Source organism: Heterodontus francisci, chromosome 17 (genome assembly GCF_036365525.1).
Source record: "Heterodontus francisci isolate sHetFra1 chromosome 17, sHetFra1.hap1, whole genome shotgun sequence".
Taxonomy (NCBI): domain Eukaryota; kingdom Metazoa; phylum Chordata; class Chondrichthyes; order Heterodontiformes; family Heterodontidae; genus Heterodontus; species Heterodontus francisci.
Genome location: NC_090387.1, coordinates 31,304,919 through 31,325,235, shown reverse-complemented (window position 1 = coordinate 31,325,235; position 20,317 = coordinate 31,304,919). Strand labels below are relative to the sequence as shown.

Here is a 20,317-nt window from a genome sequence, read left to right as displayed (position 1 = left end):
ACCTCTACCAACTAGAAGGACAAGGGCAGCAAATGCATGGGAACATCACCACCTGCAAGTTCCCCTCCAAGCCACACACCATCCTGACTTGGGTCAAAATCCTGGAACTCCCTTCCTAACAGCACTGTGGGTGTACCTACCCCAAATGGACTGCAGCAGTTCAAGAAGGCAGTTCATCTCCACCTTCTCCAGGGCAATTAGGGATGGGCAATAAATGCTGGCCTAGCCAGCGACGCCCACATCCCTGAATGAATTTTAAAAAAAATTGGAGTACTTGCCCATTATCCCCACTTTTTGTTGCCTACCACTCAACCAACTTCCTAACCGTGTCAGTAATTTGCCCTCAACTCCATGGGCTTCTACCTTAGTTAACAGTCTCTTATGTGCGACTTTATCAAATGCCTTCTGGAAATCCATATAAATAACATAACACCCATAGACATTCCCCTATCCATTAACTTAGTCACCTCTTCAAAAAAAATTCAATGAGATTTGTCAGGCAAGACCTTCCTGTCATGAATCCATGCTGGCTGTCCCTGATTAACTGAAATTTTTCTAGGTGTTCAGTCACCCTATCCTTGATTATAGACTCCAGCAACTTCCCCACCACAGATGTCAGGCTATTTGGTCTGTAATTTCCTTGGTTCCCCTGTTCACCCTTCTTAAAAAGTGGAGTGACATGTGCAACTTTCCAATCCAGAGGGACCACTCCTGAATCTAGGGAGCTCTGAAAGACTATAGTTAGGGCATCTACAATGTGCTCCCCTACTTCCTTTAACACTCTCGGATGGAAACAGTCAGGTCCTCGGGATTTCTCACTCTTTAGTTCCATTAATTTCCTTCATTACTGATGATTTACTTACGTTAATTGTATTAAGTCCCTGTCCCCTATCGGCTATTAATTTTTTCAGGACTTCCGGCAAGTTATCCTCCTCTTCAACTGTAAATACTGAGGCAAAGTAATTGTTCAACATGTCTGCCATTTCCCCATTATCAATGACAATATTTCCAGTTTCAGCTTTTAGTGGGCCTACATTGCTCTTGACCACCCGCTTTCCCTTTATGTAACTATAAAATTTCTTCTTATTGATTTTGATGTCCCTTGCAAGTTTCCTTTCATAATCCCTTGTAGTAGCTCTTAGAAGCTGCTTTGTGACCCTTTGCTGGTCTTTGTATCGATCCCATTCGGCTGGATCTGTGCTGCGTTTTGCATTTTTGTAAGCCCTTTTAGTTTTATGCTATCCTTAATCTCTTTAGTTGTCCATGGCTGTTTTTTCTGTGAAGTGGAGCTTTTTCCTCTTGGGTATGTACTCGCTCTGTATTTCGTTAAATATTTCTTTAAATATTCTCCACTGTTCTTTTGACCCATTAACAGATCTACCCAGTTTACCGTGGACAGTCTCTGTCTCATCCCGTTAAAGTCAGCCTTACCCAAGTCTAAAATTCTAGAAGCTGATTCGTGCTTTTCACTTTCAAACGCTACCTTCAATTCGATCATGTTGTGATCACTATTTGATAAATGTTCACGTACAGTTAGGCTACTAATTAAATTTGGCTCATTACTCATAACCAAATCTAATATTGATGTCCCCTTGTTACATCTACGATATATTGCTGTAGTAAACTATCCCAGACACATTCCAGAAATTCATTCCCTTTCTGACAGGTGCTAGTCTGCCTCTCCCAATCTTTCCACTCGGATACTGGTCCCAGATCGGTTCAGGTGGAGCCCGTCCCAACGGTACAGTTCCCTCCTGTCCCAATACTGATGCCAGTGCCCCATGAAATGGAACCCCTCTTTCCCACAACACTCCTTTAGCCACGTGTTTACTTCCCTAATTTTCTTATCTCTATGCCAATTTGCACCTGGTTCGGGTAATCAGAGATTATAATCCTTAAGGACCTGTTTTTAAATTTTGTTCCTAGTTCCTGATAATCCCCAAACAGATCCACTTGCCTTGCCTATGTTGTTTGTCCCAACGCGGACCACAACAACTGGATCCTCCTCCTCCCTCTCCAATATCCTTTCATGCCAGTTAGAGATGTCCCTCACCCTAGCACCGGGTAGGCAATATACCATGCGGGACTCTCGGTTCTGCTTACAAAGGATGCTATCAGTACCCCTAATTATGGAATCCCCTACCACTACTACTTTTCTTTTTGCTCCCCCCACTTGAATGGCCTACTGTACCACGGTGCAGTGGTCAATTTGCTCATCCTCCCTACAGTCCTTTTCCTCATCCACACAGGGAACAAGTATCTCATACCTGTTGGACAAGGTCAAGAGCTGAGGCTCCTCCATTGTTGAATTCAGGATCCCTCTATTTGCCTCACTTGCAGTCACACCCTCCTGTCCCTGATCAGTGGCCGAATTTGAGATACTTAATCTACAGGGTGTGACTGCCTTAAGCACAGTGTCCAGGAACCTCTCCCCCTCCCTGATGTGTTGCAGTATCTGAAGCTTGGACTCCAGCCTGTCAACTCTGAGCCGAAGTTCTTCGAGCTGCAAGCACTTGCTGCAGATGTGGTCACTGTGGCTCACAATGGGATCTACCAGCTCCCACATCATGCAGCTATGGCACATCGCCTGCCCTGCCATCTCTACTTTACTTTAGTTAATTAGTTTTTCAAATTTTTCAAATTAGTTTTTCAAATTTAGTGCACGTTCCCTACCTGTTTTCCTGTGATGTCACTTTTTTCATATTTTTCTCAGTTTCAGTTGGAACACTGAAGCAGTGAAAGCAGCTCCGCCCCTCCCGGTCTGCTCATAATGGTTTGCCTCTAATTTTTTTTTATTTGTTCAGGGGATGTGGGCTTCGTTGGCTAGGCCAGCATTTATTGCCCATCCCAAATTGCCCTTGAGAAGGTGGTGGTGAGCTGCCTCTTGAACTGCTGCAGTCCTTCGGGTGTAGGCACACCAACAGTGCTATTAAGAAGGGAGTTTACAGGGTTTTGACCCAGCGACAGTGAAGGAACGGTGATATTGTTCTAAGTCAGGATGATGTATGGTTTGGAGGGGAACTTGCAGGTGGTAGTGTTCCCATGCATCTGCCCATGTCCTGCTAGGTGGTAGAGGTTACGTGTTTGGAAGGTGATGTCGGAGCCTTGGTGAGTTTCTGCAGTGCATCATGTAGATGATGCACGCTGCTGGTACTGTGCGTTGGTGAAGGGAGGGAATGCTGAAGGTGTGGATAGCGTGCCAATCAAGTGGGCTGCTTTGTCCTGGATGGTGTTCAGCTTCTTGAGTGTTAGAGCTGCACCCATCCAGGAGAGTGGAGAGTATTCAATTACACTCCTGACTTGTGCCTTGTGGATGGTGGACAGGCAATGGGGAGTCAGGAGGTGAGTTATTTGCCACAGAATTCCTAGCCTCTGACCTGTTCTTGTAGCCAAAGCATTAATGTGGCTGATCCAGTGTGGTTTCTGGTCAGTGGTGACCCCAAGGATGATAGTGGGGGATTCTATGATGGTAATGCCATTGAATGTCAAGGGGAGATGGTTAGATTCTCTCTAAATTTATTTATTTATTTTATTTATTTAGAGATACAGCACTGAAACAGGCCCTTCGGCCCACCGAGTCTGTGTCGCCCATCAACCACCCATTAATACATTAATCCCATTACTTTCTCACATTCCCACCTTTGCTCAATTCCCTACCACCTACCTATACTAGGGGCAATTTTTAATGGCCAATTTACCTATCAACCTGCAAGTCTTTGGCTGTGCGAGGAAACCCATGCGGTCACAGGGAGAACTTGAAAACTCCGCACAGGCAGTACCCAGAATCGAACCCGGGTCGCTGGAGCTGTGAGGCTGCAGTGCTAACCACTGCGCCACTGTGCCACCCATCTTGTTTGAGATGGTCATTGCCTGGCATTTGTTTGGTGCGAATGTTACTTGCCACTTATCAGCCCAAGCCTGGAGGTTGTCCAGGTCTTGCTGCCAATGGACATGTGCTGCTTCAGTATCTGAGGAGCCGCGAATGGTGCTGAACATTGTGCAGTCATCAGCGAACATCCTTGCTTCTGACCTTTATGGAGGGAAGGTCATTGATGAAGCAGCTGAAGATGGTTAGGCCCAGGACAATACCCTAAGGAACTCCTGCAGTAATTTCCTGAGAATGAGATGATTGATCTCAAACAACCGCAGCCATCTTCCTTTCTGTTAGATATGACTCCAACCAACAGAGTTTTCGCCCTTGATTTCCCATTGACCTCAGTTATGCCAGGGCTCCTTGATGACGTACTCGGTCAAATGCTGCCTTGATGTCAAGGCCAGTCACACTCACCTCACCTCTTAAGTTCAGCTCTTTTGTCCATCTTTGGACCAAGGCTGCATTGAGGTCAGGAGCTGAGTGGCCCTGGCGGAACCTAAACTGAGCGTCAGTGATGAGCAAGTGCTGCTTGACAGCACTGTTGACTACTCCTTCCATCACTTTGCTGATGATTGAGAGTAAACTAACGTGGCATTAATTGGCTGGGTTGGATTTGTCCTGTTTTTTGTGCGCAGGGCATACTTGGGCAATTTTCCACATTGCAGGGTAGATGCCAGTGTTGTAGCTGTACTGGAACAGATTGGCAAGGGGCGTGGTATGTTCTGGAGCACAAACAAATTGTGTTGTGGATTCTTTCATATCCACCTGAATAGGCAGATATGCCCTCAGTTTAACATTTCATAGAGTTATACCACACAGAAACAGGCCCTTTGGCCCATTGTGTCTGTGCTGACCATCAAGCACCTATCTATTCTCATCCCATTTTCCAGCAGTTAGCCCGTAGCCTTGTATGCTATGGTGTTTCAAGTGCTCATCTAAATACTGCTTAAATGTTATGAGGGTTTTTGCCTCTACCACCCCTTCAGGTAGTGTGTTCCAGATTCCAACCACCCTCTGGGTGGAAAAACGATTCCTCAAATCCCGTCTAAATCTCCTGCCCTTACCTTTAATCCAGGAGATGGTACTTCTAAAACAGTCTCAATATTGCACTGCTGTGTCTTCCAGGTAATGTGCTGAAATCTGAGACTGGGGTTTCAGCAATCATTATCTGGTTGAAGTGAGAGTTCAACCAGCTGAAGCATGCTTATGTTTTGAAAGCAAATTGTGAACACAAGTTCAAATATAGTGGAATTAAAATGAGAAATGGAAAATGTCATAAAACAGGAAAAACTGAAAAGACACAAAAGTCTGTCAGCATCAGAGGAAATGGGTCAAAATTAGAGATCTTGTGCTGCATTCCCTGTGACTTAAGTGAACTAGTTTAACCTTGGAAGAACCTTGGTTTCCATACTGTATTCATCAGATGAACTGTTTTGCAATAGGTTTATTTCTATTCCTGTTTCTATGACTAAGTGTGTTGACATCCTCCCATCTATGAAAGATGGACATGGAGCGAACAATCCACTTAGGTTGGGTGATTTCTCTTCGTGCACCTTTGCTGGCTGTGAAGGCCAATCCTCAACAGACAGTTCTGCCACAAATGCTGAATGTGAAGCTGCCAAATGACACTGTGAGGGCATTGGCACCTGTTGCCAAGCTGCTGTAGCCACTTGTCATGGTAGTGCATGCCAGTCCACAGCATGTCACCATTTCCTACTTTCACCAGCTAGTGACACTCAAGTGCGATAGTCGATGTTGCAGGCCTTCGTGTCACACCTGCAAGCATCCTTGAAGCGGAGCTTTGGGCACCCCGCTGGTCGTCTGGCCCCAGCTACCTCACTATGCAGAAGGTCCTTGGGTATGCAACTGTCTTCCCTCCTGCGATCGTGTCCGACTTGCCAAAGCTGCATCTGTTTGTTTGCCAATACAGTTGAGGACTGCGGCATTTGCGATTTTTGTCCTGTCAGGATATACCCATAATGTGCCGCAGACTGCGGAGATGGAAGTTATTCAGCGGCTTTTCCTGGTAGCTGTAAGTCACCCATGTTTCACAGCCAGATAGCAAGGTGTTGAGAACACAGGCCTTATAAACCATCAGTTTGGTCCTAAAGGTCAGGCTGGTGTTATCCCATGCATGTTTCGCGAGTCGGCCAAAGGTGGTAACTTTGCTTATGTGTATCAAGCTCTGCATCAAGGGACAGATTGTCTGTCATTGTGGACCCGCTGCAGCAGCGGTGGGGGTGATGGTGATTCATAACATAAGAACCAGGAGCAGGGGTAGGCAATTCAGCCCCTCGAGCCTTCGTCGCCGTTCAATATGATCATGGCTGATCTCACCTTGGCCTCAGCTCCACTTTCCTGCCTGTTCTCCATAACCCTTCAATCCATTACTAATTAAAAATCTGTCTGTCTGCTCCTTAAATTTACTCAATGTCTTGGCATCCACTGCATTCTGGGGTAGTGAATTCCACAGACTCACGACCCTTTGAGAGAAGTAATTTCTCCTCATCTCTGTTTTAAATCTGCTACCCCTTATCCTAAAACTATGACCTCTTGTTCTAGATTGCCCCACCAGAGGAAACATCCTCTCTACATTTACTTTATCAATCCCCTTAATCATCTTATATTACCTCAATCAGATCTCCTCCTATTCTTCTAAACTCCAGAGAGTAAAGCCTAAACTGCTCAATTCCTCTTCATAAGAGAGACCCCTCATCTCTGAAATCAATCTAGTGAACTTCCTCTGAACTGCCTGCAATGCAACTACATCCCTCCTCAAGTAAGGGGACCACAATTGTACGCAGTACTCCAGGTGCGGTCTCACTAATGTCTTGTGCAGTTGCAGCAACACTTCCCTACTTTTATACTCTATTCCTTTAGCAATAAATGCCAAAATTGCCTTCCTTATTACCTGCTGCACCTGCATACTAGTTTTCTGCGATTCATGCACGAGGGCACCCAGATCCCTCTGTGCCGAAGCACTCTGAAGTTTCTCTCCATTTAGATAATTTGCCTTTCTATTCTTCCGACCAAAATGGATAGCCTCACACTTATCCACGTTAAACTCCATCTGCCAAATTTTGGCCCATTCACCTAACCTATCCATATCCATTTGTAAATTTCTTATTTCTTTGGCTATAGTACCTTCTATCCCTGCATCCACGTCATTTATATAGATTGTAAATAGGTGGGGCCCACGGACTGAACTCTGTGGCACCCCACTAGTTACATCTTGCCAACCAGAAAAAGACTAATTTATCCCGACTCTCTGTTTTCTGTTGGTTAGCCAATCCTCTATCCAAGCTAATAAATTGCCCCTAACCCCATGTGATCTTACCTTGTGTATTAACCTTTTGTGCAGCACCTTATCAAATGCCTTCTGGAAGTCCAGATATACTACATCTACAGAATCCCCATTATCCACTTTACTTGTTACATCTTTGAACAACTCTAGCAAATTAGTCAAACACGATTTGCCCTTCTTAAAACCATGCTGACTCTGATGGATTGCATTTTGACTCTCTAAATGTCCTGTTATTACTTCCTTAATAATGGATTCTAACAATTTCCCAACGACAGATGTTAAACTAACTGGTCTATAGTTTCCTACTTTCTGCCTCCCTCCTTTTTTGAATAAGGGCGTTATATTAGCATTTTTCCAATCCACTGGAACCTTCTCTGCATCTAGGAAATTTTGGCACATTAGTGTGGTCAGGGGCGGAGCTGTAACACCTTGTCCCATGAGCACAGTTTTCTTGATACTAATGGGCAAGGAGAATGAGTTACAGGCATGGGCGACACAGTCCATGAGTCTTTGTAAATGAGTTTCCATGTGAGCGACTAGCACAGCATTATCAGAGTAAAGGAGTTCTCTGGTCAGAACGCGATATGTTTTTGTCTTTGCTTTCAGCCTTGGTAGATTTAGAACTTGCCGTCTGTCCGAGTGTGCAAGTAGACTCCTTCCATATCTGCAGGGAAGGCGAAGGTCAGGAGCATGGAGAAGAAGATGCCAAACAGAGTGGGGACTAGGACCCAACCCTGTTTCACTCCGAAACTGTTGGAAGTGGAGCCATCAAACTGTATAGTGCAGTGCATGTTGTCGTGGATGAGACTGAGGAGCTTCGGTGGATAGCCAATTTTTCCCAAAATCTTGTAGCGCCAGGCTCTGCTGATTATGTCGAATGCCTTAGTGAGATCTACAAAAGTAAGGCAAAGGGTTATACCCTGTTCCCCCTCACTTCTCCTGTAGCTGGTGTGTGGCGAAGATCATGTCCAAAGTAGTTCTGCCGGCACGGCAATTGCAGTGCTTCCGGGTACGCTCGGTCTGCAAGTAAATGGAGTCTTTAAAGTATGACCCCATGACACGAAGGCATGTGATACCCCTGTAGTTGTTGCAGTTTCTTCTGTCGCCTTTGTTTTTGTATAGTGTGATGATTTTGCATAACGCATCTCCTGTGGAACAGAGCCTACTTTCCAGCAGAGAAAGAGAAAGTCATAATAGATGGGACTTTCCATGCTTGAGCAGTTCAGCTGGGATTCCGTCCTTGCTGGGTGCCCTTCTGTTCGCTAGACATTCTGTGGCCTTCTCGGGCTCCATGACAGGAAGTTGCGGGAGAGCATCAGGTGTGATCTGGGCAATTGCCTACTCTCAGGAGTATAGCTCACAGTAGTGTTCAGCCCAGCGGGACATCATTTACTTCTGTCGATGAGTAATTCACATCTGTTGACTTCAGCGGAACAAATTTGATGGCAGGGCCAAGTGCCCTCTTGATCCCTTCGTACATAGCTTGTAGATTTCCTTTGTCACATGCAGTTTGGATTTCTTGACATAGAATTTAAAAAACACTATCAATTTATCATGGGATGTGGGTGTCACTGACAGGCCAGCATTTGTTGTCCATCCCTAATTGCCCTTGAGCTGTCTTCTTGGACTGCTACAGTCCATCTGGTGCAGGTACAGTCACAGTTCTTCAGGAGGGAGTTCCAGGATTTTGATCCAGCGACAGTCAAGAAATGGCGATTCTAGTTCCAAGTCAGGATGATGTGAGGCTTGGAGGGAAACTTGCAGATGGTGGTGTTCCCCTGTGCCTGCTGTCCTTGTCCTTCTAGGTGGAAGAAGTCACTGGCTTGGAAGGTGCTGTCGAAGGAGGCGTGGTGAGTTGTTACAGTGCATCTTGTTGGTTCACACTGCTGGCAGTGTGTGTCAGTGGTGGAGGGACTGAACCTTTACGGTGGTGGGTGGGGTGCCTGCATGGTGTCAAGCTTCCTGAGTGTTGGAGTTGCACTGATTCAAGCAAGTGGAGAGTATTCCATCACACTCCTGACTTGCGCCTTGTAGATGGGGAGTCAGGAGGTGAGTTAATCGCCGCAGAATTCCCAGCTTCTGAGCTGCTCTTGTAGCCACAGTATTTATGTGGCTGCTCCAGTCAGTTTCAGGTCAATGGTAACCCCAGGATGTTGATAGTGGGGGATTCAGCGATTGTAATGCTGTTGAATATCAGGGGGAAATAGTTGGAATCTCTCATTGGAGATTGTCATTGCCTGGCACTTGTGTGGCGCGAATGTTACTTGCCACATATGAGCCCAAGCCTGAATGTTGCCCAGGTCTTGCTGCATGTGGTCACGGACTGCTTCAGTATTTGAGGAGTTGCAAATGTGAGATGTTCAGTACAAATCATCAGCGAGCATTCCCACTTCTGACCTTAAGATAGAGGGAAGATCATTGATGAAGCAGCTGAAGATGGTTAGGCCTAGGACACTACCCTGAGGAGCTCGACAGCAATGTTCAAAAATGACAATCATCTTTCTTTGTGCTAGGCATGATTCCAACCACTGGAGGCTTTCCCCTTGACTCCCATTGCCTTCAGTTTGGATAGGGTTCCTTGATGCCAAACTTGGTCAAATTCTGCCTTGATGTCAAGGGCAGTCACTCTCCCTTCACCTCTGGAGTTCAACTCTTTTATCCTGTTTGGGCCAAGGCTGTAATGAGGTCAGGTGCTGAGTGGCCCTGGCAGAACCTAAACTGAGCATCTACGAGCAAGCTGTTGTCGTTTAAGTGGCACATGTTAGCACTGTCGACAACACCTTCCATCACTTTGATGATCTAGAGTAGACTGATAGGGAGGTAATTGGCCAGATTGGATTTGTCCTGTTTTTTTTGTGGATAGTACATACCTGGGAAATCTTCCACATTGGGTAGATGCCAGTATTGTAGGTGTACTGGAACAGCTTGGCTAAGGGTGCGGCTAGTTCTGCAGCACAAGTCTTCAGTACTACAGCTGGAATGTTGTCAGGGTCCATGGCTTTTGCAGTATCCAGGGCCTTCAGCTGTTTCTTGATATCACGTGGAATGAATCGGACTGGCTGAAGACTGGCATCTGTCATGCTGGGGATCTCAAGAGGCCGTGATGGGTCATCCACGTGGCACTTCTGGCTGACGATGGTTGCGAATGCTTTAGCCTTTTCTTTTGCACTGATGTACTGGGCTCCCCCATCGTTAAGGATGGGATATTTGTGCAGTATCTCCCTGTCCCTTGCATGGCTGCCTTGGCTACTTACAGGTCATGGCTGTTGGGTTTATGTTGTGCATCATGTAGGCTTTGCTTTTTGCATTAATGACACTTCATCTCAGCTGATTTGGTCTCAAGCCAGTCTTTGTTGCGGGTTCCTATTTCTGTGAAGTCGGCAAGTGGTATGAACATGCGAACATACGAATTAGGAGCAGGAGTAGGCCCCTCGAGCCTGCTTCACCATTCAATAAGATCATGTCTGATCTGAATGTAACCTGGACTTCACATTTCCGCCTATCCCCGATAACCTTTCACCCCCTTGCTTATCAAGATTCTATCTACCTCTGCCTTAAAAATATTCAAAGACTCTGTAAGTTGACCAGTATCAATTAACCAATGATTCATTTCTCCATTAAGGCATTGCCTAGGACACCCAGTCCCTTTCTCCAAATCCCTTTGTATAAAAATTAACTTAGACAGTTTCTGCCTCGTCATCTGATGAAGGTACACAATTTTGCTGTATGTGGTGCAGCTGTAAACTGGTAGTGGGATATATATCATTTTGGCTCAGTAATGAAATGACTTGACATCATATTGGGGCGGCACAGTGGCGCAGTGGTTAGCACCGCAGCCTCACAGCTCCAGGGACCCGTGTTCGATTCTGGGTACTGCCTGTGCGGAGTTTGCAAGTTCTCCCTGTGTCAGCGTGGGTTTTCGCCGGGTGCTCCGGTTTCCTCCCACATCCAAAGACTTGCAGGTGATGGGTAAATTGGCTGTTATAAATTGCCCCTAGTGTAGGGAGGTGTTAGGGAATATGGGATTACTGCAGGGTTAGTATAAGTGGGTGGTTGTTGGTCGGCACAGACTCGATGGGCCGAAGGGCCTGTTTCAGTGCTGTATCTCTAAATAAAAAATATTTTTGGTTGAACTTAAATTTTTAATTTGATGATGAGAAATCAGCATTTGTTAAGCTGGAATTAAAAATTGGTTCAAAGTTTCAGAAATAGATAGTCAGATTTGTGCATTTGTCAAGTTAAGCTAGAAGCACAGTTGATGCGCATCAAATCTAAAATGTAGTAGCTTCCTGTATTCCCACCTAAAACTGCTACTGCAGCCCTCTCAGGAAGCTGCCACTACCTGCTGAGCCTTAGTTTTTATGCAGCTTGAAGACTCTTGTCAAGGCTACAGCTATTGATCTTGAATTGGTTGCCACATCCCACCCTAATGTTTCTCGTGACCAAATCACTGCTATCTTTTTGTGCACAACCACAATCAAAAATGTATCTCAACCTCAATTTCGACCAGATTTCTGACAACATTTAAAGAAAAAAAGAAAAGCTTATGCAAGCTCAATACTGCAGAAAACCTGGAAGTGTATAAAAAGTGTAGGGGTGAAATTAAAAGGAAATTAGGGAAGAGAGCATGAAAAAAAAATTGGCAAGTAAAACCAAGGGAAGCCCAAAGATTTCTTTAAATAAGGAGTAAGAGGATAACTGAAGGGAGAATAGGGCTTATTAGGAACTATAAGGATAACTTGTGTGTGGAGGCGGAGGACGTGGGTATTAATGAATATTTTGCGTCTGTTTTCACAAATTTGGGGATGATACGGTCATTACAACTGGGGAGGAGGACTGTGAAATGTTAGTTGAAATTAACATAGTGAGAGGGGAAGCATTAAGGGATTTAAAATCTTTGAAGGTGGATAAATCTCCAGGCCCAGATGAAATGTGTGCTAGGCTGTTAAAGGAAGCAACAGAAGAAACAGCGGAGGCTCTGACCACCATTTTCCAATCCTCTCTGGCTACAAGTATGGTGCCAGAAGACTGGAAGACAGCTAATATACCATTGTTTAAAAAGTGAGAGGGGGATAGACTGGCTGATTACAGAACAGTAAGCCTAACCTCTGGTGGGAAATTTATTGGATAAAATTCTGAGGGACAGGATAAATCTTCATTTAGAAAGGCACGGTCAGTCAAAGACAGTCAGCACTGATTTGGTAAGGGCAGGCCATATCTGACTACCTGTATTTTTTGAGGTGGGTCGATGAGGTTAGTCGATCTGGATTTTAGCAAGGCTTTCGATCAGGACCTACGTGGCAGACTGGTCACGAAAGTAAAAGTCCATGTGATCCAAGGTAAAGTGGCAAGTTGGATCCAAAATTGGCTGAGGCAGGAAGCAATGGGTGATTTTGTGACTGGGAGGCTGTTTCCCGTGGGGTTCCACAGGGCTCAGTACTAGGTTCCCTTGCTTTTGTGGTATAAATAATTTGGACTTGAATGAGGGGGTATTATTAAGTTTGCAGATGATATAAAATGTGGCTTTGTGGTTGATGATGAAAGATGTAGACTGCAGGAAGATATCAATGGACTGGTCAGATGCGAGGAGCAGTGGCAAATGGAGTTTAATCCAGAGAAGGGTGCGTTAATGCATTTGGGGACGGCTAACAAGGCAAGGGAACACCGAATGAAAGGTAGGATCCTGAAAAGTGTAGAGTGCATGTCCACAACTGGAGTACTGTGTGCAGTTCTGGTCACTGCACTATAGGAAAGATCTAATTGCACTGGAGAGGGTATAGAGGAAATTTATGGGATGTTGCCTGGACTGGAGAATTTTAGTTCTAAATAAAGATTGGATAGGCTAGGGTTGTTTTCTTTGGAACAGAGGAGGCTGAGTGGAGACCTAGTTGAAGTGTATAAAATTATGTGGGGTCTAGATAGAGTGGATAGGAAGACCCTAGTCCCCAAGGTTGAAGCCCCCATAACCAGGGGGCATAGATTTAAGTTAGGGGGATTTGAGGGGAAATTTTTTTTCCCACTGAGGATGGTGGGGATCTGGAACTCACTGCCTGGAAGGGGTGGTAGTGGCAGAAACGCTCAACATTTATAACGTACTTGGATATGCACTTGAAATTCTGTAACCTACAAGGCTACGGACCAAGAACCAGAATGTGGGATTAGACTGTATGTACCTTATCTGCTAATGTGAACACGATGGGCCAAATGGCCACCTCGCGTCTTGTAAATTTCTATAATTCTATGATTCTGAAGATGCACCTACTCCTGTAGCAACTGATGCAATGAATCTTTAAATTCTTTGCCAATGATGTTGCGGAGTCTGAAGATCTGTGTTTAGAGAGAAATTAATTTGCACAAAATTAAGAGGCGAAGAATTGGCTAACCTCAAATTTTTAAAATGTCATCTTAAATGGTGAATTTACAACTAACTGAATATCCATTGCGCACTCACTTGACTTGTGCTTTAAGTGGAGCAGGTTGAAGGAGAACATTTTTTATGCTTTCCCCTTTCAGTTGCAAACTCTGGTTCTGTATTTTGAAGAAACTTGTCTTCAGTATTAAACTAGCTTGTGTATTGGGATAAGCTATGAAAATGTCTACTAGATACATTGAATAAATCAGATCAGTTAATGAAGTGTTTTTTAGTAATATAATCAAAGCTTGTTACTGTATTTAACAGATCAGTATTTGGTGTCCAGTTTGATTAAGTATTGTTGCACTTGTGTAAAAGCTGTACCATAATTTTTTTTGTGGTGGCTAGCTGACAAGTCATTTTTCATGGTTGCACCTGGTTCATAGGTCATAACAACCTTTGCAGGTGTGTGATTTTGTGATATATTTCTTTAAGTATGGTCCCAAAAAGGAGGAGGAGAAAATGGCTGTGTCTGAAAACTACTTTAAATTCAATTATACTCTGTTTCTGGATTTTTTTAAGCAACTTTTGTTACTGTTGTAAGACTCAGCAGCACTTGTACAAAACAAATGTAAATTGAAATGCACAGTTTGTAGTTCTGACCCAGGTTGTAATCTGTGGGTAATTAATTTTTTATTTACCTGCAATGTAACAGTGGAGGGAGAGTGAGAGATCTGCTAATGTTGAAGCCGAAAAGCTGAATGTGTTTTTTTTTCTGTAGAAATGGTATGACGACTAACAGAATTAAACATAGTATTGACTGCTGCAAATGTAGAGTGGATAATAAATGAAACTTTTAAGAGGAGATTTGAGACACAAAACATTTTACAATAAAATTGGAGCCAAAAGCTACCATTGATAATTCATTTGAAGTGCTGATACATGTTTGTTTCTTTTCAGAGTGGTGTGATGTCATGGCAACTGCCAGTTCTAGTATTACTGGGAGTGACCAAGCCTTGGAAAAGTCACAGTTGAACTTGAAAAGTAAGTTGAGTTGCTTAATGCCAGTTAGTTTACGAACTGACTGCCATATTCAAACTATGTTCATGCTATTGCAATGCAATTGATTATTCTTTTAGGTAACCTCTCCAAATCCTACCTTCTAACTTTTACTTTACTGTAGATAAATTAATTGGTTCTGGTGCTGTTGATATCATAACAAGACATGGACAAGTTTACATACCTGGTAGCAGCTCTTCCTGGATTGTGCAGGTCAATGTTTGAACCAATCAGGTCAACCTGGAGATTTTGGAATGTAATTGAATCATCAAAGACTGCCCTCATTAAAATTGCTGTAACCTACCTAATGTTATTGATAGAAAATAGCAGTGTAACAATTACTTTTGAGGAAGTAACAGATTGGATAAAGGATTACATGGATTTTCAGAAGGCATTCAGTAAGATGTTTCATAATTATCACTTAAGATAGTGTCTTCTGATTTGGGCAGCGTGGTATGATTGCAAATAAGGCAGCTTTGGGGATCGAGAAGGCACAAGTGGAGGAGCCTCAGCCCTTGCAATTGTCCAACAGGTTTGAGGTTCTTTCAACTTGTATGGATGAGAGTGAGGGCTGCAGGGTGGATCAGCAAACTGACCATGGTACTGTGGTACAGTAAGCCATTCAAGCTGGGGGAGTAAATAGTAATGTAGTGGTAGTAGGAGCAATATAGTCAGGGAGATGGACACAGTTCTCTGCAGCCAAGAGCAAGAGTCTAGAAGGCTGTGTTGCCTGCCCAGTGCCAGAGTTTGGGACCTCTTGGCTGGAGAGGAACTTGCAGAGGGAGGGGGAGGATCCAGTTGTCGTGGTCCATGTGGGTACCAACGACATAGATGGGACTAGGAAAAAAGTTCTGCATAGGGAATATGAGCAACCAGGGGCTAAATTTAAAAAGCAGAGCCACAAAGGTGGTGGTCTCTGGATTATTACCTGAGCCATGAGTGAATTGAAGTAGGGTAAATAAGATTAGAGTTAAATACGTGGCTCAAAGATTGGTGTTTGAGAAATGGGTTTCGATTCTTGGGTCACTGCCACTAGTACTGGGGAAAGTGGGAGCTGTACTGTTGGGATGGTCTTCACGTGAACTCTGCTGGTCTTCACCTGAACCGTGCTGAGACCAGTGTTCTGGCAAGTCATATAACTAGACGCTCGAGAGTGATTTAAACTAAATAGTGGGGATGAGGGATCAAGTGAGAGAAGATGTGATAATTTAAACAGAGAGGAAAAGGCAAGAGAGCAAGGTAGTAATCAGTGTGGCAGGAAGGGACAGAGCGTACAAACTTAAGAATGTGCCAGCAGTTAAGGCTAGAAGTTGTGAAAATAATAAAAAGACAGAATTAAAGGCACTTGATCCACACAGCATTTGCAACAAGATAAACGAATTGATGGCGCAAATAGAAGTAAACAGGTATGATCTAATTGCCATTTCGGAGATGTGGCTGCAGGATGACCAAGGCTGAGAACTGAATGTTCAAGGGTATTTGACGTCTAGGAGGGATAGGCGAAAAGGAGGTGAGGTAGCGCTGTGAATAAAGGATGAGATCAGTACATTAGTGAGAGAGGATCTTAGATTGAAAGATCAAGATGTAGAATCAGTTTGGGTAGAGCTAAGAAATAGCAAGGGGCAGCAAACATTGGTAGGAGCTGTTTATAGGCCACAAAATAATAAAATAATAGTGGTAATGTAGGGCACGGTATAAATCAGGAAATTAGAGGTGCACGTAACAAGGGTAATACAGTAATCATGGGTGGGGGGGGGGGGTGCTTCAATCTACATATAGACTGGGTAAATCTAATTAGCACTAATGCTGTAGAGGACGAATTCCTGGAATGTATAAGAGATGGTTTTCTAGAACGGTATGTTGAGGAACCAACTAGAGAATGGGCTATTTTAGATCTGGTATTGTGCATTGAGAAAGGGCTAATTAATCTTAGTGTAAAGGAGCCTTTAGAGAAGAGTGACCATAATGTGATAGAATTTTATTTTAAGTTTGAAAGTGATGTAGTTCAATCTGAAACGAAAGTCTTCAATCTAGACAATGGAAACTACAAAGGCATGAGGGGCAAGTTGGCTGTGGTAGATTGGGGGACTACATTAAAAGTTATGGTAGACAGGCAATGCCTAATGTTTAAAAAACATTAATACATGGTTTACAAAAAATATACATTCCTTTGAGACACACAAGCCATGGCTAACCAGAGAAGTTAAAGAATTGTATTATATCAAAGGAAGATGATTGTGGTTGTGGAAGCGCAGTGGATAGCACCGCAGCCTCACGGCTCCAGCGACCCGGGTTCAGTTCTGGGTACTGCCTGTGCGGAGTTTGCAAGTTCTCCCTGTGACCGCGTGTGTTTCCTCCCACAGCCAAAGACTTGCAGGTTGATAGGTAAATTGGCTATTATAAATTGCCCCTAGTGTAGGTAGATGGTAGGAGAATGGTGGGGATGTGGTAGGGAATATGGGCTTAATGTAGGAATAGTATAAAATGGTGGTTGTTGGTTGGCACAGATTTGGTGGGCCGAAGGGCCTGTTTCAGTGCTGTATCTCTAAATAAATAAAAAATAAATAAAAATAAAAATCTCAGTGCCAGGACATCACTACAGGAGTTCCTTAGGGTAGTATCCTCGGTCCAGCCATCTTCAGCTGCTTCATCAATGACCTTCCCTCCATCATGTCAGAAGTGGGGATGTTCGCTGATGATTGCACAATGTTCAGCACCTGTCGTAACTGCTCAGGTACTGAACAGTCCGTGTCCAGATGCAGCAAGACCTTCACAACATCCAGGCTTGAGCTGATAAGTGGCAAGTCAAATGCACACCACACAAGTGTCAGGCAATGACCATCTCAAACAAAAGAGAATCTAACCACCTCCCTTTGATGTTCAATTGCATTACCATCGCTGAATGCCCCACTATCAACATCCTGGGGGATTACCATTGACCAGAAACTGAACTGGACCAGCCACATAAATACTGTAGCCGCAAGAGCAGGTCAGAGGCTGGGAATTCTGCGGTGAGTATCTCACCTGGCTCTCCAAAGCCTGTTTATTATCTATATGGCACAAGTCAGGAGTGTGATGGAATACTCTCCACTTGCGTGGATGAATGCAGCTCCAACACTGAAGAAGCTCAACAGGCGAAAGGAGCCGGGAGATAAAAGGAGCCGAAGCCAGAGACCAGAAGCAGCAGCGGGAGCGGTGGCAGCGAGAGTGGGAACAGGCGAGAGGAGCCGGGAGATAAAAGGAGCCGAAGCCAGAGACCAGAAGCAACAGCGAGAGCACTCTGTTCTGTTCTGTGGACCTGCTTGACCAACAAAAATTGAAGTTTGACGTCACAGGAGAGCTGGTAAGTGATTGGTGGGTATTCCATTTGAGCAGCGGGAGCGGTGAGAGCACGAGCCAGGGGGCAACCAGGAAGGTAAGTTGAGCTGTAAAGTACTTAACTCGTGATTCGGCGGACGCGGACACGGGGACTGCTGGGTAAGTGAACTTGTATATTCGGGCAGTGGCTAAACCCGAAACACTACATGTGTAGTGTCTCCCACCCATTCTCCTCCTCTAACCAAAATAAAAAGGACTCTTGTGTGGAGGGTTTGGTAAGGTAAGGTTTTTCTTTTGTTTTCTTAATCTCTTTTGTCAATTTAGAGCAGAGGGGATGGAAGCTAGGGCGGTTGCATGCTCCTCTTGCAGGATGTGGGAGGTAAGGGTCACAACTTGTGTCCATGCTGACTTCACCTGTGAGAAGTGCACCCAACTCCAGCTCCTCACAGATCGCGTTAGGGTTCTGGAGCTGGATGAACTTTGGATCATCCAGGAGGCTGACGGGGTGATATAGAGCAGTTATAGGGAAGTAGTGACACCTAAGTTACAGGATAAAGGTAGCTGGGTGACCGTCAGGGGAGGGAAAGGGAATAGGCGCACAGTGCAGGGATCCCCTGTGGCCGTTCCCCTCAATAATAAGTATACCGTTTTGGATACGGTTGGGGGGTACGACCTACCAGGGGAAAACCACAGCGGCCAGGTCTCTGGCACTGAGCCTGGCTCTGTGGCTCAGAAGGGAAGGGGGGAGAATAGGAGAGCGATAGTGATAGGAGATTCAATGGTTAGAGGAACAGACAGGAGATTCTGTGGTCGCGAACGAGACTCCCGGATGGTATGTTGCCTCCCGGGTGCCAGGGTTAGGGATGTCTCGGATCGAGTCTATGGGGAACTAATTCTCTTGGAAGAATTTAAAAATTCACTCCCTCCATTAGTAAGAACCCCTGTAGAGACCCAGAAAGTTTCAACGACCAGATAGGCAGCAGAAATTGCTGATGATTACGCGTTTGTGTACAAGTCCAAACCTATTGTCCGTCACCCCCACAAACCTGAGAAGGATAGAGGTAGGAGTGTGAAAGGAAGGCAAGTAGCCGGGGACAGGAAGGGACAACTGGGAATGCCCCAGGATGATCTCGGGCCAGAAAGGAAGGTGCTGAAGATGGAAGTGAAGTCCGCAAGCCTAAGTGTTACCATTGTCACAAGATGGGACATCTTCCTGCAGAATGCTGGCAGTTGCAGAGAAAACCCATGGGAAATATTGGGGTACACAAAGCCAATACAGTGAAAGGGGCCCTGATGGTGAGGACAGCAGATCAGGCTGTAGCTCTGACTACAGCTGTAAGGCCAAGTACAAAAACCACTGAGTGTGTAGGGGTTGTGAATAAGATACCTGAGAGTTATGGGGAATTCTTGTCGAAAGGAAAAATAACTCGTTATCCCTCAAGTGAGGCAGGCAAACCTATAGTTACACTTAGGGATACAGGAACAACCCAAACTCTCCTGTTGTGGAAAGGCACAAGATTTCACAACACCGGAGAGCGCTCTGAACGCTCAGGTTTTAGTGATTGGTATTGGTGGGGTGTATGTACCTTTATATATACCTTTGTATTGGGTGTGCCAAGAGTGTGACCTAATGTCTGGAACGGTAACTGTAGGAGTTGTCCATAGTTTGCCAGGAGATGGAGTTGACCTATGCCTGGGGAATGATTTGACCAGAGCAAAAGTAGTAGCTTCTCCAGTAGTTACAGAAAAACCAAATTAAGTTAAAGAGACAGAACAGTTACAGGAAAAGGTTCCAGGAATTTTTGCTTCATGTGTAGTAACCCGAGCAATGGCTAAACAAGTTCCATTGTCAGAGGTAAAATTGGCACCACTGTCAGATAGCCGAAAATCCGAATCTTTCTTTTGGGATTTGGATAATCCAAAGCCAATATTTAACAAGTCTTCTCTGATCACGGCTCATCAAGCTGATCCAGGGTTAAATAAAGTGGCACAATTAGCTGTTGCAGAAGCTGAGGCAAAAGGAGTTCCAGAAGGCTATTGTATTAAAAATAAGATTCTGATGAAGAAGTGGAGACCTCCTCACAGACTAGTGGCCGAAGAATCGACAGTAGCTCATCAGATAGTGCTACCGTCAAAGTATCGCCGGGACCTATTAAGGATAGCACATGAAATTCCTATAGCAGGACGTGGGGATCCGGAAGACCAAATCACGTCTAGATCAACATTTTTACCAGCCAGGTCTTTCCAAGAACATGGTGCAGTTTTGTAAAATGTGCCATATGTGCCAGATTGTGGGAAAACTGCAACCTGCCATAAAATAGGCACCTCTAATTCCCATACCAGTTTTTGGGGAACCATTTAGTAGAGTGTTGGTAGACTGTGTAGGACCCTTACCAAAAACAAAAGCAGG

At 44.7% G+C, this 20,317-nt stretch overlaps 1 protein-coding gene across 4 annotated transcripts in view; it reads left to right on the top strand.

Moving 5' to 3' along the window:
• The window catches only part of wwp2 (WW domain containing E3 ubiquitin protein ligase 2), a 277,512-nt gene that overhangs the window by 24,794 nt on the left and 232,401 nt on the right, over positions 1 to 20,317 (top strand). For 3 of the 4 annotated variants that reach the window (XM_068049205.1, XM_068049206.1, XM_068049203.1), the window contains exon 2: positions 14,491 to 14,574. In XM_068049205.1, the coding sequence (XP_067905306.1) occupies positions 14,505 to 14,574 (70 nt within the window). In that variant the 5' untranslated portion in view covers positions 14,491 to 14,504. Of the gene's footprint in view, positions 1 to 8,729; positions 9,029 to 14,490; positions 14,575 to 20,317 lie in introns of those variants that run through there. The other variant, XM_068049204.1, reaches the window with a different exon arrangement.